At 39.9% G+C, this 27874-nt stretch overlaps 1 protein-coding gene across 1 annotated transcript; it reads left to right on the forward strand.

Moving 5' to 3' along the window:
* Positions 1–449: 449 nt before the first annotated feature.
* On the forward strand, positions 450–27813 carry dstyk (dual serine/threonine and tyrosine protein kinase). The gene is made up of 14 exons (XM_074674767.1): positions 450–1688; positions 3098–3507; positions 12099–12623; positions 12789–12984; positions 16989–17227; positions 18473–18556; positions 18645–18821; positions 21992–22121; positions 23050–23206; positions 23801–23933; positions 24115–24228; positions 24417–24531; positions 24686–24820; positions 27194–27813. The coding sequence occupies exons 1-14, from the start codon at positions 1487–1489 to the stop codon at positions 27379–27381; spliced, it is 2805 nt and encodes a 934-aa protein (XP_074530868.1). The 5' UTR covers positions 450–1486; the 3' UTR covers positions 27382–27813.
* Positions 27814–27874: the final 61 nt, after the last annotated feature.

The following is a 27874-nucleotide window of genomic DNA, read 5'->3' on the forward strand; positions in this document are numbered from 1 at the left end:
AAAGTTCAAATTGTACATTAATATAGAAGACTACAACTAAATGTACGGCAAACACATTAATTTATTAATAATTAACATTTTCTTTTCATATACACCAATGTTTCTTGTTTGAAATTAGGCACAAAGGGAGTCAGTAGCAGCATGCTGTGGAGCCACTGCGTCCAAAACGGATATTCTGGAAAAGACAACTTAAAACGTTCTTAACATTTACTGTAGATTGATTAAACTAAATACAAGGATGTGAATATTTGGGCTATTATGTAATACCAATAACTCTAAAAAGATAATTCATTAGTATTTGTGATCACGTAGAAACAAAATAAACAAATATGAGCGTGAAAAAAAAGTATAAAGCTACAGGTGGTCCGTTCTCCACTATTGTGTTTTTAATTAACATCGTGTGGCCACCTTGCTATATGCCTTTGTTGTATGCCTACATTTCCCACTGTGCAGTGCGTCATCCCGAACCCCGCCCTTTCCTTCCCTTCAACTTCGGTTCATGTCAACTTTCTGTTTTGCAGTGATTTGACTCCCAGGTCCCAGCTTTTCGATTTGGTGCAGGCATTACTGTCCTACTGCACCGTCCCAGACTCACCTCTCCAGAGACTCACCTCTCCGCTCGCATCATCGGCTGACCAGACTGTCGCCTTCTTTAAGCTTTCATGTCGTCATAGTGAATATGCCCACTAGTTTCCACGGGCCGGAGTCACATTAGGAAGATTTCTTTTTCCCTACGGAGTCTAACCAGGAAAAACATCGCTTAAGGCCGTTGACATTTTGAGGCACATTCGAAAGCTGGGTCCTCTCTTCTAAACACGGAGCTATATGGATGTGAAACTGTACCCTGGACTGTTTTCGTGAAGTTAAAGGCTATGTTTGTTGTGCCAGGCCAGCGCGAGGACCAACAGGAGATGCCTTCTGGTTAGCCGCGCTAACGTTTTCTGGACTCAATGTTAGCGCAAGATTTGTCACTTGATTTCTTCTGTTTTTAGGACACTACACATTTTGCAGGGAGTAACACGGCTGGGGTTAACTAGATAAAGGGGGCATTTAACACATAATTACTGAATATCTGTTTGTTGGCGAAGGTAATTGTCAAATTTTGCATCGAGTCCGTAGTTATCTCGAGCTCGACGCAAGGCGTTAAGCTAGCTTGCTGTGCTTGTCTGCTCAATAAGTTAACGACAAAAGCCAAATGCCTAGCCCTTATTTACTGACACAAAACACTCTAGGAACTGATGTATGTGCAGCACCAATAGACTAATGTTATTTTATGTCAATACGGGTTAGAAGTAATTAAAAGTGCACATATTTGTATTGTTCAAAATAGCCAGGGAGGAAGGTTGGTAAAGATGAAAACTAACTAATTGGTACTCGTCGTTCAATGTGCGGTTACCAGGACTAAACACTAACCGAAGCGTTACATTTGGGTGCCCCTGCACCTGCTTAGCCGTCTCTACGAGGAGAAGACGGTTATCTCAAACTGATGACCATGGAGGGAAATGTACCACAGAAAGCGACTCCTTTGGCTCGTGAACTGACAAGGATATTTAGCAGCTACAACAAGCACACAGTCCAGCTGAAGAAGAACCTGAAAGAGACGAATGCATTTTTTCGGGAAATAAGGCAAAACTACAGCAATGCTTGTGCATCGACCGTGAGCTCGGATACGTTTTCTCTGGAGGCAGGTAGGTCTGAACTCGTGCTGCAGAAACATTTGTACACTCCCCTTTCTGTGCACCTACATGTTGCAGTGTTTTAACCATGTTTAAAGCACTTCAGGTGGTTTCCAAACACACACATTCACAGCCGTACAACTATTGACATCTAAATCCCACAGAAACAAAGAAATGACTTAAAAATGTCCTCTGCCAAGTGATTTCTCCACCAAACTTAGACTGAAAAATGCATTAAATAGGGTTAGAGAAAACTAAAGAGATTAAGCCCCCTCTGAAAAGCATGAGCAGACTAAGTGCACCAAATATGCTGAGATTTCTGCACTCGGTGGCTGGCTGAAAGCTGGCGGATATCAGACACTTATTCTTCCATTTAGCATTACAGTGCCTTGTGTATTTCTTTGTAACTTTTGTTCCTGTTGGCACATTCTGGTGGCGTTTAACCCATTATTAAATGATGTCAAAATAATTTCTGTTAAAAAAGGAACATTGAAACAAGTCCCTGATTAAGAATGATGTACAAAATGTATTGAGTGATACTGGAATTGGCATAATAATGTAATGTTTGTATAAAACCTAGATCAAACACACAACAGTAATGGTATGCAGATAAAATTAAGTGCGTCACATCCACAGGAGTGGCTACTCCCTTGGGGCTGGTGTCCTGTAAACACAGAAGGTCAAATACTTTTCCTCGATGTTGAATGAACAATACTAATCCTAAGATTAGCCGTAATCAACTGAAATATGGGACCATAGTGCAGCCTTTCATGGGTACAGACATGCATTCACCTGCAAAGAAGACTGATCCTTAAAATGCATCCGTTACACTTTTCCCCGGGTTAAGATATGATCACATGACACAGAAAAATCCATGAGTAGTTTTGATCTATTTTTAATGTGGGATTCCTTCACTCTCTTCATGCTTTGTGGGGTCTGTACAGTACTGCGCAGACCATGCAGCAAATCTCAGGTCCATCTTGAATGCACAGCTTTGATGCATGATGGCCTATGAATAAGATGTGCGTAATGTTGCTATTAACAAAAGTAAATTGGTCTAACTACATGTCCAATGGGCCGTAGCTGATGTTGAGGTTATGTAAGTATCTGTGACTGTGACTCAGCATCACCGAGGATTATATCTTATACCCTTAGCATTAAGGTGGAGTTAGTTCTGTGTAAGGTCCACGACCAAAGTATATTATTGCTATCGCTTAAGGTAATGTATAAGATATGAAATGTTTCAATGCCCCCACCATGAAGCAGTTACCTGCTGCATATTCTTACTCAGACACCAGGGAGAAAAGCCCATCTGTACAGTTCAAGAGCTCCCTGGAATTTACTCAAAGTCCTGACTGTACAGGGTTGGTTTGGGCTGGGACAAGTCATGTATCCCTTTTGTCTTGTCTGACCCTCCATAGGCCAGCTCAGCTGCATCTCTTTCCCAAGTCATGAGGAGGAGTTCCTGCGTAGCACTGTAGGTGCTGCACCGTACATCCTGGTGCTGGGCCAGGACTGTGCTGCCCGCTACCAGCTGCTTAACTGTCTTCTGGGGGAGAGGTTGCTGCCACTAGGACCGGAGGCTGGAGAGGCATGTGAGGGAATTCAGGGCACAGTCTGCAAGAGGCGGAAGCTGTGTTTCACCCATGGGAGACAAACACGGCTAAGCCTGGCACTGCCTGGTCAGTACGAGCTGGTGCACCAACTGGCGGCTAACTGTGGCCGATGGGATACTGTGCCCCGGGAAGACCTAGAAATACACGAAGAGTGCGAGGACCCAGCCCACAGGCTTGCAGAGCTGGAGATCACTCTTCATCACCCCCTGCTACAGGTAGCCATGTACCAAGTGTCATTACCTTAAAGAATGCCCACATGATGCCAACTTATTATCATTTGCTGACAGCCTAAATTCCAAGTGCAAAAAAATAATACATTTGTGATGTTAGCTGTACTGTACTGTAAATGTGCTTTTTATTTTGTTGAGCTAGAGTGATATTTCATTTCTTGTAAGTGGGATTGTATGGTTTTCATTTGACTAGTTATTGTTTTAGCAACAATAGGGACCTGGCAGCTTGGCCCCTTAGTCACTAGCAAGGCTAGCATCACAATCAAAAGTTTTTGCACAAGTCGGAGAAGTCAGGAAACAACATAGACTTGCATGTAGTCTGCCACAGCATTTGTAGTTTGTAATACAATAACGAGTGACATATAATTCAAACAACTCTACCCACAAAAAAATCCTAAAATATCCCTTTAAGGCCTGGCTCAGTCAGTGTCACAAACACTAATTACTTGACTGTTGTACAACAATCTGGAAAAATCAGTGTACACATTGCTGCTCTAGAGCAGAATGAGCTAGTTGCTGCCATAATTATGTTACCGCTTTTTAGACAAAAAAAAAAAGTTATGAAGGGGGTGGCAGCATTGGAATTGACCTGTGACGAAGCCACACCCCCTTCATTCCTTTGGACAAACAATGAGCATGACCTTTGGTGACAGGAAGATCATTCATCATCTAAAAGTCACTAAAAGGGTCTAAATTACACATTAGAACAATATTAATCATTGCATTGTTGAGAAGGTTGATGAAAAGCCTCAGTTACAAGCCAAAATGTACAGGTCCCAGAGCAAATATGATAAACGGCATCTTGCTACCATCACCATGTCAGACAAAAAGACAGAGAGCCAGCATCGTTGTCCATAATGATGGACAATCACCAAAGTACAAAAACTAGAAAAAAATGGACCAATGAACTCTCAACAAACAAAGCGACATGATTAACATTGCTGTTAGGAGCTAACCTTAGGCTAACTCAAGCTAATGCAAGCTAACGTTAGAGATGTTAAAGGTAACTTTACGTTTCTTTCCAGCAAAGTGACAGTATGTTGTCTTTAATGTGATGTTGACTTGCCGCAGAAAAGATGTAGACATCCGTGTTAATTTTTCATGTTGCGTTGATGATGTGGTTTACCGCACAACTTCATCCAAAGTGCACACTCTCCTAGGTTTAGATGTGGCTTAGAAAAGGATAAAAATACACCCCATCACTGAGTCTCTTGGCTACATTGTTGGACCATTTTTTAAACTTAAAATATCTCTTAAAACCAGACAAAACTGACTTTCTGCAGTGCATTTCAATGGATGTCCATGCAGAGAATGTCTGAGTGTATGATAATGGCTCTGTGCACTGTGATTGGCTTATTGTGTTTCAGGGCGGGACTCAGCCATCGATCAATTATGTTGTTTATTAAATTCTTTCATACTGTATTTTGAGCTTCTGAAGTCGATTCCCATTATGGATCGAGTTTCTAATTAAGTTTGATGCTTGACTTCCTTAAGTGTTACACTTCACACACCTGATGTCAAGCCATCTTGAAAAGCTGTTGAGCTGCACATCAAATGCTTCAAAGAAGTCATGGCAAACAAACAGTAACTTGATGTCAGTTAAGTGGATATTGGTGGTCTTTCAACAAGCAGTTTCAGTTAGTTAGCTCAGTAGAGTGTCAGAGAGACACCAAACTGTAAGCTGAAACCTCCTATTCTTCTGATACAGCTTTACAGAATGTGACTATGGGGCCAATTGATTCCTTTTTGAAATGATAGACTCCTATTTAAAACCTTGCAGGGGACGAACATGCCATGAAACAAGCTGACTTGATGTTGATATCACCTCAGTCTGCACTCCACAATACATAATAAACATGTTATTTGTTTCTGTCTTCAGAGTGTAACGCACACTGTTTCAGGACAGCAGGGTGGTTTCTGGGATTTCTCCTTGAGAGAAAAAAGTTTGTTTGGGGGGTTAGCACATGAAGACTTCCACTGTGTTCAGCAATGTGCGTTTTCTATGCAAATGTGAAGCTCCATCCAGTTGCATGTGCTATTGCCACCCTGCCAGCTACCCTAGTTGAGCTCAGCCTGTGATGCTGTTGACAGCTCTGAGGTACGCATCGACCAGCTGTTCCCAACCATTTTGCTGGGATCACAACTTTCCTCTGCTGTTAACCTGACATATCTGTGAAAAGCTTAAAATGTGTTTTACTTCAGCTTCTGATTCAGTTTATGATTTTTTCTATCAACCTTTTAGAACAAAAGACAGAAAGCTGTGAACTCACAACACCATGCATCACTTTTATTTTGTTGATGTCATTGGTTTGGTTCATATAGCTGGCCCTTAACGGTGTTTACTTTCTGAGTGAGGATATTTCTCTCTATAACCTATGTGTTCACACGTACACAGGCTTTTCTCACAAACAGATTACTGAGCAGAGCTGATTATTTCCTGTGCTGCACTCTGTTTCACCGATTTATGCTACAGTTCAGAAATGCATTCCTTCCAGTCACGTTTCTCTGGTTTCTAAATTCAGAATTATGAGTTCTGCTACAATTGTTGGATACAGTGTTGCTGTCATGCTGGTCTTCAGTCAGTGAAATTGGAAAATTTCAATATCTTGCGGTGTGGGTGAATTGATTAAGTATTCCGTAAAGACTGTACTCATTCCTCATTATGTGTGACACGTGGAAATTAGTCTCTAATCCTTTAGATCGAGGCCCCTTGGAGAGCATCACACAGCCTCAGAAACTAGGCCCAGCTCTGCCTGAGGACAGCCCACCCGCCCTGCCCCCTTACGTAATGCTGCTGGTCTGGTGCGATTCACATGACTAGGTCATGTTTAAAAATCCCAAACCCTTTGCTGTGATGAAGTTACCATGGTTACAACTGAATTCTGAGACACTGGTCCTTCATCTTGTCACAGAAAACTTTTACTTTTTCAAGGCCTAAACCTGCATTTATCTGAGCTGTGTGGGAAAGACCTCTTCACAGCTTTTTTGTTCTACATTTTGTGCATAAACTATTGAAATATATTCATTTTAATGACACACTTTGTGTCATCAAGTGTTGAGAAATAAATTTATTCTCTGAGAATTTGATCAATTTTTGTTTGTTCCTAGTTTTAATGTGTCACTGAATTTTACACCCTGTGTGGGTGTTTCACCTTTTCCATGGAAAAGGCATAGCTCCTGTTATTTTATTTAAGGTCCATCAAAGGCACGTCTGAAAAGCAGAGAAATTTAACTTCTATGTAACGTATTTCACATCCCTGTCTAATGTCACGTGTGACTGAAAGCTTGGGGATCATTCTGCAATCCCTTATTTGGGTCAAAAATTTGATACACTTTTAACATATTAAGAGGGTTTTAAAGGGAAGTTAAAAAAACAACTTTGTCACGGTTGATGAAATTAATAGTTTATTCTTCTGTCCCACCCCCAAGGGATCAAACAGGTAAAATATTAATGACCAACAGTGTCAGTTTCTGAATTTCTAGCAATTGCAAGTTTTGACATTTAAAATCATGACTCAATTTATAAATCATAACTTGTTTTTAATTATATGTACTAAAGAGGATCAGGGCCACTAAACAAAATGTTCATAGGTTAGTCCAATAAAAAAAAATAAAAAAAAAATTGGGCCTTTGTCTTCATCCTCCTCTGTTAATATGTTCGTCACATGCTTTTGTGGTGAATAAATAAGAGATCAGCACTTTCAGGTCAGAGTAAATGAAGGCACAGTATCTCCATGCTCACTGTGGTATTCACACACTCCTACTATAATCACAGGCACTTGTTTTAGGAGCCAGCAGATGAAAACCAGCTTGCTAATTAACTTTCTCCTTGCTCAAGGATTCACCCAAGCTCTTTGCAGCTCAGAGGACATGAAGAGGTGCTAAATCATCACCATGTTTCTGGAATCCTTTTAGAGGCACTTATACCTTCATGTTCATGCCCTTACTCTAAGAATTCGCAATCCATATTCAACATGCTAACAAAGGCCTGTACTATTTGCAGTCACTCCTAAGTGTGTTCATAGAGGAGGATTATTATTTTTTTTATGCTGGGCTGTATCTCTCCACTGTTTCTCACTAGAACTAGGTGAGCCCCACAGACCAGGCCACAATACAACATTTGAAAAACTGTTGCTTCAAAAAGACAACAGGGCCATTTTTGAAGAGTCATTGCTAAAGAAGAACTGTAGAGAATTCAAACATTATAGTTATTTGACTGGCTGTGAACGACTGTTTGCAGGCGATCTTTGTTCCAAAGACGCTGCTCAGATAGGTTCGGCTCTTGTTTCTTGGAGACAGGACTGACTGTCTCCTTTGTGTTGCTGTGAGTGGTTTTTGCCTCAATTCCACGGTCTGTCTTTTCCCTCCAGTCATGGTCTTGCTCTAAAGCACTCTGGGTGACTATTTCTGTACTGTTGTTCCTTATAGGGGGTTAAGAAAACCTTTTACTTGTGTCATTTTCTGCCCTGTGTCTCAGGCGTTCCCAGGACCACCACAAATATTTGTTTGCCACTCTGTGTTCAGAAATAGAGGGAGCGTGTGATCGCTGTGGTTGCATTTCTGCGCCTTTTGAAGTGCAATTAGTTTAAAAATCTTCTGACATCAGTTATTTTAACAACTTTGAGCTTCAGTTGCATTGAATAATTTATATAAGTTATTCATATTTAGCTCAACATTATCAGACTTCAATGGATCGGACTTTGTTCATACTGCACTTTTCATGCACAAAAAGGGTAAGACAAAGTGCTTAACACTCAGAAAAGAATAGTAAAAAAAATAATAATAATAATGAAATAATTAAGTGACCAGCCAGACCCCCCCCATTAAACACATTGATCAACACCCCCCACCCACAACCCTCAGTGCATACAAAGAAAAACAACATAATCAAAATCTGTGCTGATGAACTGAGATAACGCTATCAAGGAAATCGTAATTGGGAAACTGAAGGTAGAAGAAGATGTCAGAATTCAAGAGAAGAAAATAAAGCTAACAAATTAAAACAAATAAATAAGGAAATAAAATACTGAAAGACCAAAGCAGTTAAGTGGAATAAGATGTAAAACTAAAACTTAAAAGTGCAATACTTAAAAAGCTAATAGAAGCAGTAAAGTGAATAACTAAATAAAAAAGAAACCAATAGTTTAACAGATGAGATAAATAAAAATATATTTCACTATAAAAGGTTAGAGTTCTATGATTTTAATTAGATTAAGAGCGGAACTTGTTGAATAACTAAAAAATTAAAGAAATAAGTAAAACTTAGTAAAAAAAAATAGAATTAAAGGTTTTAAATTTGCTTTTATCTCACACATTTTATTCATTTTCCTTTTTTTTTTATTTAAAGCAACAGTCTGTTTGACCACCTAAAGCAATTGGATTAAGTTGTGAGAAAAATGTGTTTTCATATTTTTGTTTAAAGAGGAACATTTTGTTTAAAATGACCTCTGAAAGTGGCCAGCAGAACTGACGCTTAATTAAATACAGGTTAATTCCCCATGCATTGATTCATGGGTCACTTTATGCTAGTTTGATGAATATTAATGTTGTTATATTAATGTTGTTAAATTAGTTTTTTAATGTTTTCTTCTGCCGATTATTTACCTTACTCTCATTATATTGATTTGTGAAGAAGCTTATCAGAGCCATCATCTTACTGAGGAATAGGGAAACAGTGGCTGTAAAACAGCTTGAAATTCAGCCGGACCGATCTTGAGACACATCTGCCATGTTAAAATGTTGACATGTAAATGCTCTGAGGAAGAGATTGCCAATTTCTTTGTAAATCCTGAGTATTCAGTGGGTACAGATACACAAGACTTCCCTTTTTAGTGCACTGCATTGTTCAGAGTTCAATGAGCTACTTTCAAAACATGTTTATTTCAAAAGTGAAACTCAGTTTGGCCCCACAGATATTTCTTGATTTATTACCCTGTATGAGCAAGTGTTCATCTGTGTTTGATGAATCTCAGTTTTGCTGTAAGTAGTAAGCTAAATAAAGACTTCCTGGCTTGCTTTGCTGACACGAAGGAATGAGAAAGGAATACATTTTCTTATAAACTTGCATTTATTGTGTCTGAACATCATGAAATAGATTTTTTAAAAAAGTATTATTTTGCCTGGCCTGACACCAAGAGAAGAAAACCTCTTATGAGCCACTTATTTATATAATAAATCATTTCTGATGTGTTCCACAAAGTCAGGAAATCAGAGTTTAATGACACTGAGCAAAGTTGATTTTTTACCAAAGAAAAAAAAAATATCTTACACATTTTAAAACATGCTCATCATCAAGAGCAACCAGACTCCACTACTACAGAGCCATGTTGTTGTGATTTGTGTAAAATGTGAAAAGATGGCTGCAGATAGATTCTCACAAATCTTCACATTGTCAGGTTGAACCTCATCAGTGGTGAAAGCTGCCTCTGCCATAAGCTTTTGTCTGTCTTCATGCAGCACAGAAGCCGGGGAGTTCTTCTCTTAAATGAGGAGGATGTGGTGTTCATAGGGGCTGATACCATTTATAAATACCTGTACTCTGATTAATAAGCTGATACACTATAGAAACAAAGGCTTTGAAAAAATGAAAACATTTAGATGGCTGGAATGAATGGGTTGTGTTGATAATCAAGAAAAGCTATAGGTATATCTTTCAGTGCTCATTTACCAAATCCAACCTCACCAAGCAGAGCAAATGTAACCTCACTCTTCAATTCACTGAAAGACTCTCAAGTCTGAACAGACCACTGCAGAATAACTGCTGTATGTGGGTTTGAATGATCATTATCACAAACAGCTTAGCCCGTGTTTTAGCCTTTAGCCCCTGCTCTATTACTCTCCCGTTTAGCTTTCTCCTGCTCTTCTGTCCTTTTTCCTTTTGCCAGCCCAGCTTCAGTGTCCACCATTACTACAAAATAAATCCAAGAAATCCTTTTGGCAGAGAAAAACACAGATCTTTCTTCTCATTGCTCGATTGTATGGGCTGGCGTGGTATTGTCATAGCCGGGTACAGGGATGGGTAACGAATTAGGTACTTTTATAGGTACAGACCAAATTCTGTCAAAAGTACTAGGTACTGATTCACATAAAGTCCAAAGGTACCATGTTTAGGTACCTAAACATGGTACCTAAACATGCATCCTTGTGACTGTGAGGAACTGGAACTGGACATAAAAACAGCATTCCAAGGTTGTATATTGAAGAATAAATATGTTAAATTGGAAAAATGTGTTTTATTGATAAACCAATTGATATTTTTTACCACACAAATACAAAAAAAGTACTGAAAATTGGTACCATTGAGTACCGATACCGATTGCCAGGTACTGGGCATTGAAAACGTACCATTTCAAGTGTGAAAAGTACTCATACCTAGCCAGATATTGTCATTTTTGCATCTCACAGTTAGGGCTGGGCGATAATGGTAAAATTAAGAATCCCGATTATTTTAAGTAATATTGAAATCACGATTAATATACACAATTATTCATTTATTCAAAAACTTCAGCACTGATTTAAACACAACTTAAAAGAACCAGCAAGTGGCACATACAGTATTATTGATACACATAAGTCACACACACTCGCTGTGGCTGCACATGGAACACAGAAGAGCTATGAAGCACAGGAACTTGCATACATCTATACTGTGTGGCATTTTAATTGTTTTTTTTTCGATTATATTGTTTTTATGATTGTCAGATGGCAAAATTGAAATCACGATTAAAATACGATTAATTGTCCAGCCCTACTCACAGTGTATTGGCCCAGACAGAGACAGTGAGAGAGAGCGGTGTGATCAGAAGTACAGACCCGAAATGAAAGAGTTAATGCTGTCTCATATAAACAACCCTCTGGGGGCTGAAAGAGCATCAGTTGATCCCCTTTATTAGTATCAGAAGTAGAAAATAATCAGAGTCTGGAGATTTTCAAGCAAACCGTTCAAAAAAGTGATTTTGCGACCTGAGCAGCCACCAGCCACTTTAATTTCCAATCCAAAGACTAAAATTTAAATTTCACTGCACAGGAGGAAGAGTCATGCTTTCACAGTGGGTTCAGTATTGAACAGTAGAGGTACAACATGAGAAATAAATAAAAATAAACTCTAAGTGTTCAGCAGCTATTTGCCTGTGTCTGTGTTTGATGTTTGGTGATATATTACGTTGTATAAAACTTATGTGACTAAAAATTTGTGCAAAGTCAAACTGAAACACGCATAACGAAACCAAAACCAAAGTGCCTGTCAATGATTTGGTTAAACTTTACTGCCATCATACTGGAAGGTGTGGAAAGCCAGAGGGTGTGTCACCTCAAGAACAACTTACACACTTAAACTATTCATGTTAAATGTATATTAAAAATAGTGGCTGCTGCTTTGAACTCCTGCCCATCTTTTTGTTTGACTTGTTATTGTAGTAAAATTTTGGCATCCAGGGGTTATGGGTGGCTTATTTTTCTTTGTCCTTCTTATCTTTTCTTTTAGCTGTAGGATACGCTGGTCTTTTTGTTAGGACCATGCATGCCTGCATCATGCAAAAAATTCAGTTGAGTTTTTTTTGTTTGTGTTTCATCACCAGGAGGCAAAGGTTATGGTCGTACCTTGTCCGAGTGTCCAGCCCATAGAGGAGGCCCTGGAAGACTGCACGCGCAACGTGATCCCCATCATACTCTATGCCATAAACCAGGACTCCCTAAGCACAGAGCAGGTGGCTGAGCTCTGGAAGGTCAAAGAGATGCTTTGCTTCCCCATCTGTTTTGTTCGTATCCCTGACACTATCCCAGCAGCCTCTCCGGCCCCAGATCGCCGCGCCGAGAAGGAACGGGAGAGGGAGAGGGAGAAGGAGAGGGAGAAGAGTCCCCTCCACAAGCAACTCCTCTCCCATGGCTTCCTAACCAGCCCTGCAGGGAACTGTTCCTGTGGTGCCCCCTCACAGATGTCTGCTCCAGGTGCCAAGCCTCAGAGCATGCTGGGTGAAGCTTTTGAAAGACTGCATAGGTTACTGGTGCCTTTTGCTCGCCAAGTTCTTCAAAACCAGCAGGTGGAGGCTGCCAACCTGCTTAATGGGCTTCACTGTCGGTGTCTGGATCTTTTCATCAACCAGGTGAGAGGCTAATAACCCTGACAGTGTTCATCTGTGGTCAATTTTCTTTGGTTTATATTCATGTGACTGTCTTGTAAACGTTTGGGCAGAGTCAGTGCTAACCCAGTATACCCCCAACAGAAGTCTCAATCTGATCTCTTATTTTCCTGTCTCCCTCCCCTGCAGGCCTTTGACATGCAGAGGGACCTGCAGATAACTCCTCGCAGGCTGGAGTACACCCGTGAAAAAGAGGGCGAACTCTTCATATCCCTCATGGCTATCGCAAACCGCAAACAGGAAGAGATGAAAGAGATGATTGTGGAGACACTGAGCAGCATGAAGGAGCAGCTGCTGGAGGATGCTGCCAACCTGGAGTTTACAGGTTAGTAAGTTGACTAGATGCTTTCCAAGACGCGCTCAAAGGAAAACATCCCCAAACTTTGCCTTGTTTTTTCTGTTTGTTCCCATCAGTTTTAATTAAATGACATCTTGTTACGTCTGACGATTTGTTTTGCACTGACAAACTATTCATGTAATTATACTTGTGTGTTTTTAATGGATATTGATAAAATTGTGTCTTCATAAGTATGATAAGTAGTGTGTTTATTTCAATGTTTAGCGTGCTGTTGTCAGTGGAGATAGTTTGTACATCTCTTCGAGTTTCTGTCTGCTGCTGTGGGCCATCTTAGGACAGGACAACAATGCGTCTTTCACACACACTGTATTAAGTTATGTTTTTGGCATGTCACATGTTTTACTTTATGACTTCAAAGCATGCAGACAGGATCTGATTCATTAAGTGTTTTGATTTGCTTGTTTTATTGTTAAAAGGCCATAATCTCTTAGATTCTAAAGGAATTTGTGACATTGTGTTTGGATTCAGCGCCAGCAAGTTTCTCCCCTGACTAAAGTCACAGTTAAGGTTTGGTCTTTGGGTGCACTATTCTCTAAAACGAAAGAATCGTATGTTAATTAAGAGCAGTGCTGTCTTAATGCTGTGATGTGTGTGATTATAATCTGTGGAAATTATCTTTAAAGCCATGCACACTAAACTGGAGCAGACACTCCAGCTACGTATTTTATTCATGATTCCAGGAAATGCAGGAAATTTGTTTTGGATTTCTCAGTAGAAACCCTAATATGTGCTTTGTTTTTCTTCAACTCAAAGTTTCTACTTAATGAGGAAGGATTTCTTCTCTATGATTTCTTTATTAAAGAATGTGACTGACTCGTGGTCCTCAAACAGGAGCTTTGTAAAATTATTTTAGTGATCTTTTCTCTCTTAGACTTCTGATATCTCCCTGCTTTAGACTTGCCAGACAACTGACTTGTTTTCCTGACAGGCAGGGATTTCTTTCTGGTTTGCATCCTGAAAAACTGAAAGCCAGATTCTTTTCTGTCTTCAGACTCCAGTCAGAGACACAGCTGTGCCAGCTGCGTTTCACAATCTGCCCACAAAGTTTTTGTACTGTCTGAGTCAACGGTTGCGCGTAGCTGAGAAAAGCCTTTCACTGGTTATTGCGATCTGCTTCCTTCCTTCCTCCCTCCCTCATGGGCTTTGTCCAAGAAGCATGTTTACTGAGTTTCTCTTTTTCTGGACATCACTTGTCATTCAGGGAACTTGCCCTGTGCAGTACAGGGGGTTAAAACAGCTTTTGCATTGTGCAAACACAACTCCAGAATAATTCTGGCAACGTGAAACTAGCTGTGACCAACAGATTACAGGTGCCAAGAGGATTTTCTCATAAGGAAACAATGTTTCTGTTTACATTCAGTGTAACTCCCAAAACGTCTCCTCAGTCCCCCAGCTCTGTCAGAATCATCAAACACTTTTTCTTCCGAATAAATCATCAGCAAGAATGATTATTAGAAAAACTTAACCTTTATTTTTTACTTCAGTGTTTAAGCTGGGAAATTAATTTAGGAGGAGCAAAAAAAAAAAAAAAAAAAAAATAGAGGCACATTGTGCTCTCATAACCCATTGCCAAACTTTTACTATGAAAGCCAGAAATACTAAAGTATTTCCATTTATTTTTTTTGTTCAAATATTTGATAAAATAATTGCCACAGGAATCCTAAAAGAAGTACAAAATCAGATCTGAAAAACCATCTTCCCCTTCACTACTGAGGTTGGTGCATTGCTTTTTCTCATTGGCCAGTTTGAGGATGCTCATTTGAAGCATCATCAGTGACAGATCTTTGTAAATGTAAACAATAGTTGGTCAGGGATATTGTCCACTTAAAATTTTCCTTTGAAAAAAACAAAAACAAAACTATATTTTACCCTCTTGAAAAGCTGCTCACTATAAAGAGCAACCAGACTCCACTACTACAGAGCCATGTTGTTGTGATTTGTGTGAAATGTGCAAAGATGGCTGCAGATAGATTCTCACAAATCTCCACATTGTCAGGTTGAACCTAATCAGTGGTGAAAGCTGCCTCTGCCATAAGCTTTTGTCTGTCTTCATGCAGCACTCTCTTAAATGAGGAGGATGTGGTGTTCATAGGGGCTGATACCATTTATAAATACCTGTACTCTGATTTATAAACTGATACACTAAAGAAACAAAGGCTTTGAAAAAATGAAAACATTTAGATGGCTGGAATGAAGGAGTTGTGTGGATTATCTGGAAAAGCTAGTGTTTTCTGGCATTAAGACTCCAGTTCTCATGAGTACTTGCATTTGACCTGTCTGTAACTTGTAATGTTGGTGAGTCCTGGCTATATCTTTCAGTACTCATTAACCAAACTCAGCCTTACCAAGCAGAGCAAATGTAACCTCACTCTTCAATTTACTGAAAGACTCTCAAGTCTGAACAGACCACTGCAGAATAACTGCTGTATGTGGGTTTGAATGATCATTATCACAAACAGCCTAGCCCGTGTTTAAACCTTTAGCCCCTGCTCTATTACTCTCCCTTTAAGCTTTCTTTTGCTCTTCTGTCCTTTTTCCTTTTGCAAGTCCAGCTTCAGTATCCACCATTACTATAAAATCCTATTTGGCAGAGAAAAACACAGATCTTTCTTCTCACTGCTCAACTATATGGGCTGGCGTGGTATTGTCATAGCCGCGTATAGCGATGGGTACCGAATTAGGTACTTTTATGGGTACCTATTCACATTAAACCAAAAAGTACCATGTTTAGGTACCTAATTGCACCTTGTGACTGTGAGAGACTGGAAGAGTAGGTGATTTTCCATGCTGGACATGAACACAGCATTGCAAGGTTGTATATTGAAGAATAAATATGTTAAATTGGAAAAAAATGTTTTATTATTGAAAGAATTGATATTTTTTTACCACATAAGCACAAAAAAGTACCAAAAATTGGTACCAATGAGTACTGATACCAATTGCCAGGTACCGGGGGAGCAAAAAAAAACAAAAAATAGAGGCACATTGTGCTCACATATCTTATTGCCAAACTTTTATTATGACAGCCAGAAATACTGAAATATTTCCATTGATTTCTATTTTTTGTTCAAATATTTGACAAACTGATTGCCAAGGGAATCCTAAAAGAAGTATACAATCATTTGTCAGGGATATAGTCCACTTAAATTTCTCCTTTGAAAAAAAACCCCAAATACTATATTTGTTTACTACTTCTGAAAAAACAAACACGCTTTACACAGCAAAATAATAGAAAGTTACATTAAGTGTGTCATCGTTACAAAACATACAGAAGTATCCAAGTAGTTTACAAATATGAATATTAATAAATTTTTCATTTAAACAGATTTTCCAATCTGCTGTGATATTCTGTTAATTCAATAATGAACCACTAAGCTGTAAAGGAACATCAGGCTCCAGAGTTTTATTACAGCACCCAGCTGCTGTGGATTGGTCGGCTTCTTCTGTTCCTTTGGGTCCCATGATGACGGCTCCTCAGCCCTCTGTGCTTCATAGTTCATCTTCGTTTTTAAAGGTTAATGGAGGTTAACGAGGCTCTGTGTCCACTTTAGTTGAGAGCTCGGAAGTAAGAGTCATTCGCAAGTGATTATTACAGACACATTTGAAGACTCATGATCTGGTCAGGCGTTAACCGCTGTGCTGTCCACTTCTGATTACATCAGCCAGAACACATCATTAATGTAAGGCTTGAAACCCTGTGCCACCTGTCACCTCCCTCCCTCTGAGTTGGTTATTAAGGAGCAGAATACTTACTATGCTTCCTCACCTTTCTGATTGTTTTTATTTTGTTTGACAATGACACTACATGCTGATTGTAAGATAAAGAGGATCAAGTTTTTTTTTATAGGGGGCGACTGGAGCGGCCACAATAGAGCAGCGAGTTCTCCACACAGTATCGGTGACAAATTAGCTCAGTGGTTGATGGCAGACATCAAATTTTAACTTGTCATACTCGTTTCTTTCATCCTCAGATATCATTGTGACAACAAATGGAGAGCCTGTTACATCGAAGGAGATCAAATCATGTATCCACCAGATCCAGGAGCTGATAGTGGTTCGTTTGAATCAAGCCGTGGCGAACAAGTTGATCAGCTCCGTGGACTATCTGAGGGAGAGTTTTGTAGGAACTTTGGAGCGGTGTCTCAACAGTCTGGAAAAGTCTCACATTGACTCTTCGGTCCACAATATCACCTCAAATCACCTCAAACAGGTGAGCACAAGATTGTTTGAAGAAAAGTAAAAAAAAAAAAGAGTTCAGATTAATGCATTAATTAGATTAATTAATTACACTGCAAATTAACGCGTTGTAAAAATTAACGCAGATTAATCTGGATCCCAAACCCGCGGGGCGTTCAAAGGTATTTTTAAATGTCTGGCATTCACAAACCGTGTGTCCTACTTGGAAAAAGAGGTATTCTCGTCAGATTTTCAAATTTCCAACGGTCCCTGAATGTATCACATGTGACGTCAGCAACATGCTTTAAACCCGAGGGAGGGAGGCGAGAGTGATTTTTGATTGCCGCCCACATCGCGTTTATTCACACGTCCTTTTTGAAAATCTGCAGAAAATCAACCGTTTGCTCTAGCTCAATTCTGTAACAAACAGATAATTCAACACTCTATACTGCATTAAACAAGCCCTGAATGGTCGATATATATCCTGTATTTAAATCTAAAGAATTCTTTGAAAATTTGCTTCCATCTTCCTGGTGTCATGTTTCAGCTTGGGGCTGCTCTGCACCAATCAGCAACAGTTTTTGTGTTCAGAGCATGTAAAACTGAAAATACTTCACTTATCTTTGATCCAAGACTTGAATTAAGTGTTTTGTTCATAGTTCCTCACAGTTTTTAGCCTTTAGCCCTGGTTCTCCTGATCTCATAGAAGTATAGAAGTTCATATTGCAGTGAAAATCGAGTCAACATCGAGTAAAAATGTGACAGAAGCAAAAACCGTCCTAAAAATCAAATCAGCTTGTCTTAGGTGCAGGAATGTGTAGATTTGGTAAAGATAGAACCATAAAACTTTTTTCATGTGTTCCTTATTCATCAGGGTACCTAAAAATGTGTTGTATGCATTCCCACCTTATTTTTAAATGTTTTTTTAGTGTCTTTTAATGTAATTTTAATGTCCTGGAATTCAAATTCTTTATTTTGGGACCTTAAGCAGATATGAGATTAAAATGCAATTAATTTGATTAATTAATTACAAATCCTGTGATTAATTCGATTTTTTTTTTAGTGCCTGACAGCACTAGTTCTCACCAAAGAAAAAATCAGAACCAAAGTTTTTATGTGTATTTATTTTTTTAAGTCATAAAAGGTGACATTTAAATAGCATTACATCATCCATATTAGGCTCTGCTAACCTCCTTTGACCCCAGTGTTTTAGACATGTAGACATTTTTCTTCAGCAATACCTTTTCTTTCTTTCACTCCTTCTTTTCATCTGTCCCAGTTATTAAATGCTGCCTATCACGTGGAGGTTACCTTCCATTCAGGATCTTCCGTATCAAGACTTTTCTGGGAGCAAATCAAGCAGGTCAGTTCCTGTGTTGCTCTGTCAACAGAGTTTGAAACTGCTCCAGCTTCCAGAGGGAGTGTTCACTGTTTGTGTGTTTTTCTTCCAGATAATCCACAGGATAACATTTGTAAACCCTCCATCCATCACTCCAGAGTGGAAGCGTAAAGTGGCACAGGACGCCATAGAGAGTCTTAGTGCAGCCAAACTGGCCAGAAGCATCTGCTCCCAGTTCAGGACCCGTCTCAACAGCTCTCATGAAGCCTTCGCTGCATCTCTGCGCCAGGTGAACTTTTTTTCTCCTTTGCTGCCTAAAACAAAGATGCTGTATAGAAAGTGACTTTTACAACAATTATAGAAAAATGTTTTGCCAATTATTGCAACACCTAACACCGTGCAACAGGTGTCATCTCACCTTTGCAAGTGCATGATAGACAGCACATCCTAGGACAAGATATGTTTAAGTGAATGCTGAAAGGCAGCAGAGATGTCTTGATCAACATTTCATGTACTACACACCTAAAAAAAAGTTTATCTGGCAGAGATTTCCTCAAAGTTTAAAGATTTAAAGAAAACGTTTTGCTTTTTTGTCTGCTGTTTCACCTGAATAGTCAAAAATACTTATGTACCTGCTGTATCTGGGGCTGAGTGAGTGTAACTTCAGAATTCTCATTTGGTTTCGCTGTCACACGGTGTAACTGTAATAACTGATGGACAGTGTGACGGCTCCTTAATGAAATCTCTCTATCGGTGTCTTTTAGCAGCTCCCAGACAGTGTACTGCTCATAATTCAGCGGTTTATTCCTCTTCACTTGGGTTGTTTTGCCTTTTAAGCTCCAGCATGCAGATGGCTGTGACTCCCTCTGAAGTCCCTGAAAAATCATTTTCAGTCAAATTGCTCTGATGATTATTGTCACATGATAGACAGTGTGGGCCACATCACTGCCTTGGTTTTCATGCTTACACAAACAATCTGATTAATGTCTCAGCTTCACAGAGGAGGTGATGTTCTACATGTTCAGAAATACTCTGATTTTATTTAGTCATTTAGAGTGCAGGGAAACACAAAAAATGTTTGGTACATATATCACATTAGAGTTGAAAAACCAACTTCAAAAGGAAAATGTCCGTTACCAAGTAGAGATAAGACGTCAACCCTGCTCTGCACTGGTATGCACTTTGATAGGGGGCGCTGATATGAAAGGTAATGTTGGAAATATTATCAGTGGAAAGCTCACAGGAATTTAAAAGCAGGGTCCTTTTTCTATCCTGGACAGAGTACAACCCAGGATACTCTGGACTTTATAAGGTTATCTTTGTTGTAACTATGTGATGATAATTGCACAATAGTTAGAAGGTGGACTGTGCATGTGTCTGGACCAGATATCCAGCTCTTGATTAAACACTTTTTTCCTTTGGCTCCGGCCTTTTGCACACGTAGCCAGGCATTTAAAAAACGAATATCCCCCTTTCATTCATTTTTAAAAACACTTCCACAAGCACCAGGCAAATCTGCCGGTGAGTGTGGTGTGAAGCACGCCTAACCCTTATTTGGCAGTGTTTTTTAGACATGAAACCCTTGCCACCCAATCAGGATGAGAACCAAAAAAACAGTTTACTGGCGCCGACACGAAACCATGAAACCAGAGTTTTCCAAAATCTTCACTTCAGCCAGAGTTTTCAGAAAACATTGTTTTAGTGACGTAAAACTGTGTTTTTGTGTGGACGACGGGCCTAAATGTATAAAAACTATGCAAACACTATCCAAACACCCGGCTACGTGTGGACATGGCCTCAGTTTGCAGCTGCTCAAAGAGATTCTAGTTTCAGTCCTTCATTACTATGCTACAGGTAAAGCTTCCAAATTCATTTTTTACACCATCCATGATCTGCAACACAGTGTTTCTGCTCCAAACAGTTGTTCTAGCCTGTGACTGTGTGACTGATGTAAAAATAGACCAGGGAAAAATGTGTAGGCAGTCCTGTGAACATTTTAATTCATGAAAGATGAGATACGAGGAGGTAGAAGAGCAGTGTTGCATCAGCAAATAGTGCAAATACCTCTGGTCTTTCTGTTGGAAAAGTGAACTGCAGAGTGTAAACTGGGATGAGTGCTTGGGTCAGAGTCTCTCAAAAGAAGCAAGATTACAAGGCAAAACTGGTCCTGTCAGCAGAGAACTGTAGAACCAGCTCCTGTTGTGGGTCTTTTTGTAGTTTCTTGTTTAAGGGGCCGATCTGACTGTTATCTGCTTTTGTTAATAAAACGATTATTGATATTTAACTCACACAAAAACTTACATATTCCTTAAATAACTAAAGAGGAAGACAAGTGTCCCTCAAATTAAAGTTTTTTTAATTAACTTTTGTAAGTTAATTTTTTTTCTTTTGGGTGGTATTAGCTTGGGGTGCTTTAAAACTTTGAGTTTTGCCAAAAGCAGATCACAAGAGTGTAAAGGTGCATTTTCAATAAATAACTTAGAAATTATTAAAAGATCAAAAGATAATTAGTTCAGTTTTTCCCATCAATCCTTCTCAATCTGACTGAGATGAATAAATCAACAGTACCTGACAGTTTTCCACAACACCAGCAAAATATTCTCCTAAGTCCACTCGATATGGATGAGATCAAACTTTACGGTGTGTCTGCTCATATGTTGACTCCACCTTTATCTGAGTAAACAGCAGTGATGTGAACTCACACTGAGGTGCATTCACATGAACCAGTGGTTCTTAAACTTTGGCTGTCATGCCCCCCCTCAGAGGCTGAAGAAAAATAATGTCGACCCCACAGTTTGAGAACCACTGGCTTAGAGACACTGCAGTTTATCTTCATGCTCTGGGTCTAGAAAAATGAGATAAGTAGCTCTGTGTTACTCCGCAGTAACTCTATCTGAAAAATGACCACATGTGACACAGGTCATGACAGCCGAGGATACAGGCGGTCATTCTCTTCAGTCCTCTTGGTATCTTTACAATGCAGCCAACGTTAATGTACCATGATTCTTTGCAAAGAAGGTGACTGTCATCCAGAGTGCTGTGACAATCTGTGGAGAGGGATAAACTAAGATGAAACAAAGCTTCTCATTAACAATCTGTAGACCTCAGTTCTTCCAGAAGAGCAGGAAGAAGGGTTGAACTGGTTAAAACAGTTCACACTTGTTAAATTTTGAAAATGCAAGCTTATTGCAGAATTAAAGTCCATAGTGTTTTAGCCAAAGACTCGTAAGTCTTTAAGTTCTTTTTGTCCATTAGTCATTAAATGTTTCATCAAAGAGAGATACTCCTCCACTCAACTCCTCAGGTGAATGTAAAGAATTGTTTTCAAGTTAAAAAGTTAAAGTTATTCAACCATTTACAAAGACAGCTAATAACACTACAAAAAAACTGAACCCAGTGATTTAACAGCCTTTCTTAATTCTAACCATGAGATACTTTGTCATGTGTTGGTGTCTGTAGCTGGAGGAAGGGCACACTGGGCGTCTGGAGCGCACTGAGGACCTGTGGCTGCGTGTCAGGAAGGACCACGCCCCTCGATTGGCCCGCCTGTCTCTGGAGAGCCGCTCCCTCCGGGATGTACTGCTACATGGTGAATCATCTCTAAAACCTTCCAGTGTTTACCCGTACAGCTTCAAACCAACAGTGGTGCCAAATAAACGAATGCTTTTTTAGCCATTCTTGTTTGAAATCTTGATCTGAGCTAAACACAAGGTGCTTGTGCTGTAAGAAAGGATGAGCGCTCAGTGAAGAAACCCACTACTGTCTCTACTGATGAGCTGCATTCTGCTGAGCTCCTGAAACCATAAAGACAGATGGGCAGAGTGCTAGTGGCGTATAGCCACTTCCACCAGCAGAAAAACAGCAAAAAACGATGACTGTGAAGTGAGATGTTAGAAGAAGACAAAGCCAGGATAAGGACCGGTCTAGGCTGGAACCCATCCCAGCTGAGCTAGGCTGCTATCTTAGCGCCTGAATCTTGTGCATATCACAAGATCCCTTTATTCCTCCATTTGACTCCATAATACCCATCAAACTATTCCTCTCAAAGTAACTTACCAGCTGCTGTGTCATTGTACTGAAGAAGATCTTATCTGCTAGATTAAGGAGAGATGTAGCCCTAAACTGTCTGAAGTTTGGGAAGTCTTTCTCCTTGGGGTTTAGGATCCCCCTGCTCTTAACAAGCTTTTGGGATGACTTGTTTATTCCATACTATTCTAAATGACCTCAACAAGAATAGGAAAACATTAGGCACACTCACACTGTCCCCAATCTTCTCCAGTTTCCTTACCACTGTTCTCCTGACTCTTTCTTTCATTGTTTCCAGATCCTCATTAACTCTACCTCTCTGGGATTTTTCTACGTCATCTAAAGCTAAATGATGATAAAAGCGTGTAACAATCTAAATGAAAAATCTCTATCAGAGATTCTGCCCTCATCTGGCCAATGTGAGAAAAAAATGTGAAGATGTTTCTTTTTTGTGCTACAGAGTAAAACATGGCTGCATTATTTTTTGACAGGCAAACCAAAGCTGGGTCGAGAGTTGGGTCGAGGTCAATATGGAGTCGTGTACTTGTGCGACAGCTGGGGAGGACGCTACCCGTGTGCGCTGAAGTCTGTGGTGCCGCCTGATGATAAACACTGGAACGATCTGGCTCTGGAGTTTCACTACACAAGGTGTGTTAGTTCAGGTGTAAACAAATCACACACACCTGACACAGACGTGTGGAGACAAGTATTTGGTAGCAATTCTGATTGCTTAGAAGTGGAGTCAACCGCACAGGAACAAAAACCCCAGCACCCATCACAGCAGCTTGTGCATGTTACTGACGCATGGAGGTGTTTATGGGAAATGCCTTTGGACTGCAAGAGGCCGCTTCACGAACACCTCAGTTCCCTTGTTATGAACCCCACCCAGCACACCTTTAAGATATTTGTCTGTTAAAGCCTCCAGGCTTCTCTGTTCACACAATAACAGTGTGTGATTAATGGTTATCTGTTCTGACTGCTGTGACAGGAGTGAAGCAAAGCCATGGGAATCAAAGTAATGCTGTTAAAATGTAGACCAGCCATGCTTTCTAGATCTGGGGCTCAAGTGGTCCCCTCAAAATTGGAAAAAAACATTTTTCATGAAAACTCTTCTTGATGCTGAAGATACCTGCAGGAAACACCTGCCAATAAGACATGAATGTAAACTCTCTCACATTAACTGAAACGCATTTTAAGATCAAACAACTGACAGTTTTATCTTCCTCTTTTGTGCTGCTTCAGGACTTTGCCCAAACATGAGCGGCTCGTCGACCTTCACGGCTCCGTCATTGATCACAACTACGGGAGCGGCTCTAGCATTGCTGTGCTGCTCATCATGGAGCGGCTGCACAGAGACCTCTACACAGGCCTAAAGGTGCTTTGATCAAACAGCTGTTATTGACTTTTTAAGGTTGTCCATCTTAATCTCACATTTTGACACTAGTCTCCTGCTCCACCTCTGTCTCCACCTCTGTCTCCACCTCTGTCTCCACCTCTGTCTCCACCTCTGTCTCCACCTCTGTCGCCACCTCTGTCTCCACCTCTGTCTCCACCAGGCTGGTTTATCACTGAAGGAGAGACTCCAGATCGCTCTGGATGTGGTGGAGGGGATCCGTTTCCTGCACAGTCAGGGTCTCCTGCACAGAGACATAAAGCTAAAAAATGTGCTGGTAAGTCTGCTGCACTTGAGAGCATGAAAATCTAAAGTTGTTCAGTCCTTTCCAGTGTCCAGCGTTTTGCTGTGTCAGGGAAACTTCGGTAGCCATATTTTTGCTCTCAAAACACTACTGTCCAAAAGAACTAGAGAAAAATAAAAGTTTTCCTTGGTTTTAAACACCTGCTCCTCTCACTTTTTCAGCTGGACAAACAGAATCGTGCTAAGATCACAGACCTGGGCTTCTGTAAACCAGAGGCCATGATGTCCGGCAGCATTGTTGGAACCCCAATCCACATGGCTCCAGAGCTGTTTACAGGTACAACTCCAGACCAACCAGTGGGCTTTAGTTTAACTATTGAAGGAGATCCTAAGGTGCAACATTCAGCTGATTTTGTTGGCGCACCTTTTCACAACACCATCCATCATTGTTTTTATTGTCTCTCTCTATGCCGTGACCCTCCTCCTGACAGGAAAATATGATAACTCAGTGGATGTTTACGCCTTCGGGATTCTTTTCTGGTACCTCTGCACTGGTTCAGTGAAACTCCCAGAAGCATTTGAGAAATGCTCCAGTAAGGATCAGCTGTGGAATAACGTTAAAAAAGGTAAAGTAACTCCTACTACTCACACATTAGCTTTAGTTCAGGTCCAGTTCTTGTTTGCATGAAGTCAGGACAGGACAAATATGGAGAACCAAAATGGAACTGATGCTTTTTTTAATCAAAGTAAACCCTCAGAGACAACTCTCAAATTTAAAGAGTAGAAGTGTTAGCTTAACTGTACAAAAAGAGTAGGGCTGCAACTATTGATTATTTTTAAAGTCGACTAATCTATTGATTATTTTTTCATTAGTCGTTTAATCACAATTATTTTGTGTTACAACCTAATTTGGCCTTTAAAATGTGCAGACCTTTATAATTCAACCTGTGTGTTGCATTTTCACTGCATTTACCTAGAGATGCACGATATTGGATTTTTGCCGGTATCCGATATGCCGATATATCGAAACCCCTTTTGGCCAATACCAATATCAATACCGATAATCACAAGTTTGTTTGTTTTTTTCACTGTAAAGAAAGCTAAGTCTATCCTGTACTGGAATTTATATGTTACTCTTATTGTGACTGTCTTATTTGTTTAAGAAACACACATAAAACAAGACAAAACATTTAATTTTACCATAAATAAGAAATGTATTATTTTTTCAAACTCAAGACATTCAGTATTGGAATACAGAAAAATAATTTCTTTAGATCACATGAACTTTAAATGTACAATGCATTTTTAAACATAACCAAGTTGCATTTGATTATTTTAGAGCTACTGTAACAACCTGGTGACAGACACAGAGCTCTGCAGTGCAAATAAATGAAGTGCTACATTTTATTTAAAGAGCTTATTTTTCAGATGGAAAATAATACTTATCAGCTGTGCATATCGGCAGAAATTTTCATATCTGCCGATACAGATAAACGTGTTTTTAAGCTTTTATCAGCCGATACCGATATTGTGCCGATAATATCGTGCATCCCTACATTTACCCAGAGTTAGGTTCTCACCTCTGATTGGTCAGCCCTGTGTCATGTTTGTTTGTTTGTTTGTCTTTATTTCATTCATGACATAAAAAATATAAGGACTACACAAAAAAAGAAAAAAAAACTTAAAATGAATGAAGCAGGTAACAGGGAAATGAAGTTGTTGTACGCAGTGTTGGACAGACCACTTATTAGTGACTTTGGGCTTGTTTTCTAATGTTTATTTGCTTATTGGGGCTTTGCTCTCTGTATGATCCTGCCGGACTCTCTCCCAGCTCTCCATGACAAGGCGTTTAGTTTCATTTCTCTACATGTGCTATTTGGCTCATGCGCACTCCGCCCCTCCTCCTCCCCGCTGAGTGTTACCGGTGCAGTGTGAGCTTGAGAGTGAGAGCTCCATCAGATAAATGTCCTTTCTTTTCAAAAGTTAGGTGAGTTTTGACACTAGTTTGTGACGCAGATCCTGAAAAACTGTCGGTAACAGAGAGTGAAGGAGACGCTCTAAATCACGTTATCAGACGCTAAACTCCGGGAGCTGTCAGGCTGTCCAAGCCGGAGATGCAGAGCCTCCGTCAGCGCACAGCGCTCTCTGGGAGTGGAGATTTTTCCTCATCAATATTCCTCACGTATGAACTTGGTGATCTTTTCCCATAAAAGTATCCAATAACACAGCACCTCATGCTGTGAACTGAAGTTACTAATGAGTATTACCCCCTGGTATTTGATTTCACCATGTGACAACAACAATAAAAACAATAATACGATGCGTCGACTATTAAAATTTGTGTAGATGAATTTTTATTGTCAACGTAGTCGATTATGTCGACTAATCGTTGCAGCCTTAAAAAAGAGGAGCTGTGTCCCCACCAAACAAGGCCTTTGATGCAGAAATACAGATTCCACTTCTGTGATCTTGTAAGAACATAGATTTAGTGCAGATGGTGGAACATTCCTAATATTGATAGGTTTATAAAATCTAGATCTGAGAGTTGTAATATGTTAAAATTAAAAGCTTCCCACAACAAAACGCCTGATATATTTTTCCAGAGCGCAGTACAGCCTTATGATCCCTTGACAGATATTAAAATCTGAACAAGCTGATTTGCTTTCCTTCTCTTCAGCATCAAAGTAGTTTCCTGAAAGTGGTTCTTCTTGTCTGTTTTTTTCCACACACAGCAAAGTTTCCCCCCTGCCTCAATGGATCAAACTGTAAAGCTAGTTTTAGTTAACTGGTACAAATCAGGTGTGGCATTAAAGCAGAGGGATGTAAGTCTCCGTGGCATCAATACGATACTGTGAAACCCAACCTCCAATATCTGAAAATGATGAGTGAAAACCCTCAGGAAACACTTTTCAAACCCCTCAGACCGTCATGTGTTTGCAGACTCACTCACAGGAACTTTTCTTGAGTCCGAGTTTCACTCTGGTCCCTGTCATCTGCAGGAGCCAGACCGGAGCGGTTGCCTGCTTTCGATGAGGAGTGCTGGCAGCTGATGGAGGCCTGCTGGAACGGAGACCCTTCCCAGAGGCCCCTGCTCGGAATCGTGGAGCCAGGCCTACAAAGCATCATGGTCCGGCTCTGCAACTGCGGCTCAGAGCAGAAAAGCAGCAGCCTGGAGGACTCAAACTGAAAACACTCCAGACAAACTAACACGTGTGTGATAAGGAAAATATTTTTCATGTATTTATCAGGAGTGGAGGTAAACAGAGGAATGGCAGAGAAGAGCTGAATGATGCTCAAGCTTTTCCACCTTGTTCACAGTTGTTGGATTTACATTATTTATGAAGAGATGACACAGACCAGATGTTTGCAAATATGTGTGTTTTATTGTTTGTGTTGTGTATTTGTGTACAAACTCCACAATAAGCTTTTGTCGTAGCTGCCATGCTAATTGCTACTTTGTCGTTAGAATTGTTACTAGATGCAAATTGTTTTAAAAGTAGTCCATTCCCAGTATTATGAAAAATATAAATATATAAAAGATTAATTTTAGATTGTATTTAAACTGAACATGTCATCTATACAAAAAACACATTTTTTAATAAAACGATTTCTGTCAACATCTTTTTTAGTATTTTATATTTGTGGGTTAAAGGGGGTGAAATTAAATTAAAGACGAGTTG

This window comes from Halichoeres trimaculatus, unplaced genomic scaffold (genome assembly GCF_033239565.1).
Source record: "Halichoeres trimaculatus isolate MK-OKI-2021-1 unplaced genomic scaffold, fHalTri1.1 fHalTri1_scaffold_1, whole genome shotgun sequence".
NCBI classification, from domain to species: domain Eukaryota; kingdom Metazoa; phylum Chordata; class Actinopteri; order Labriformes; family Labridae; genus Halichoeres; species Halichoeres trimaculatus.

Bases quoted from the DNA above. Each gene is read 5' to 3' on its own strand.
- dstyk (XM_074674767.1), top strand. From the start codon at position 1,487: ATGACCATGGAGGGAAATGTACCACAGAAAGCGACTCCTTTGGCTCGT. The intron at 3,508-12,098 runs GTAGCCATGTAC...TTTCATCACCAG, and splicing joins TTCATCACCCCCTGCTACAG to GAGGCAAAGGTTATGGTCGT. The intron at 12,985-16,988 runs GTTAGTAAGTTG...TTTCATCCTCAG, and splicing joins TGCCAACCTGGAGTTTACAG to ATATCATTGTGACAACAAAT.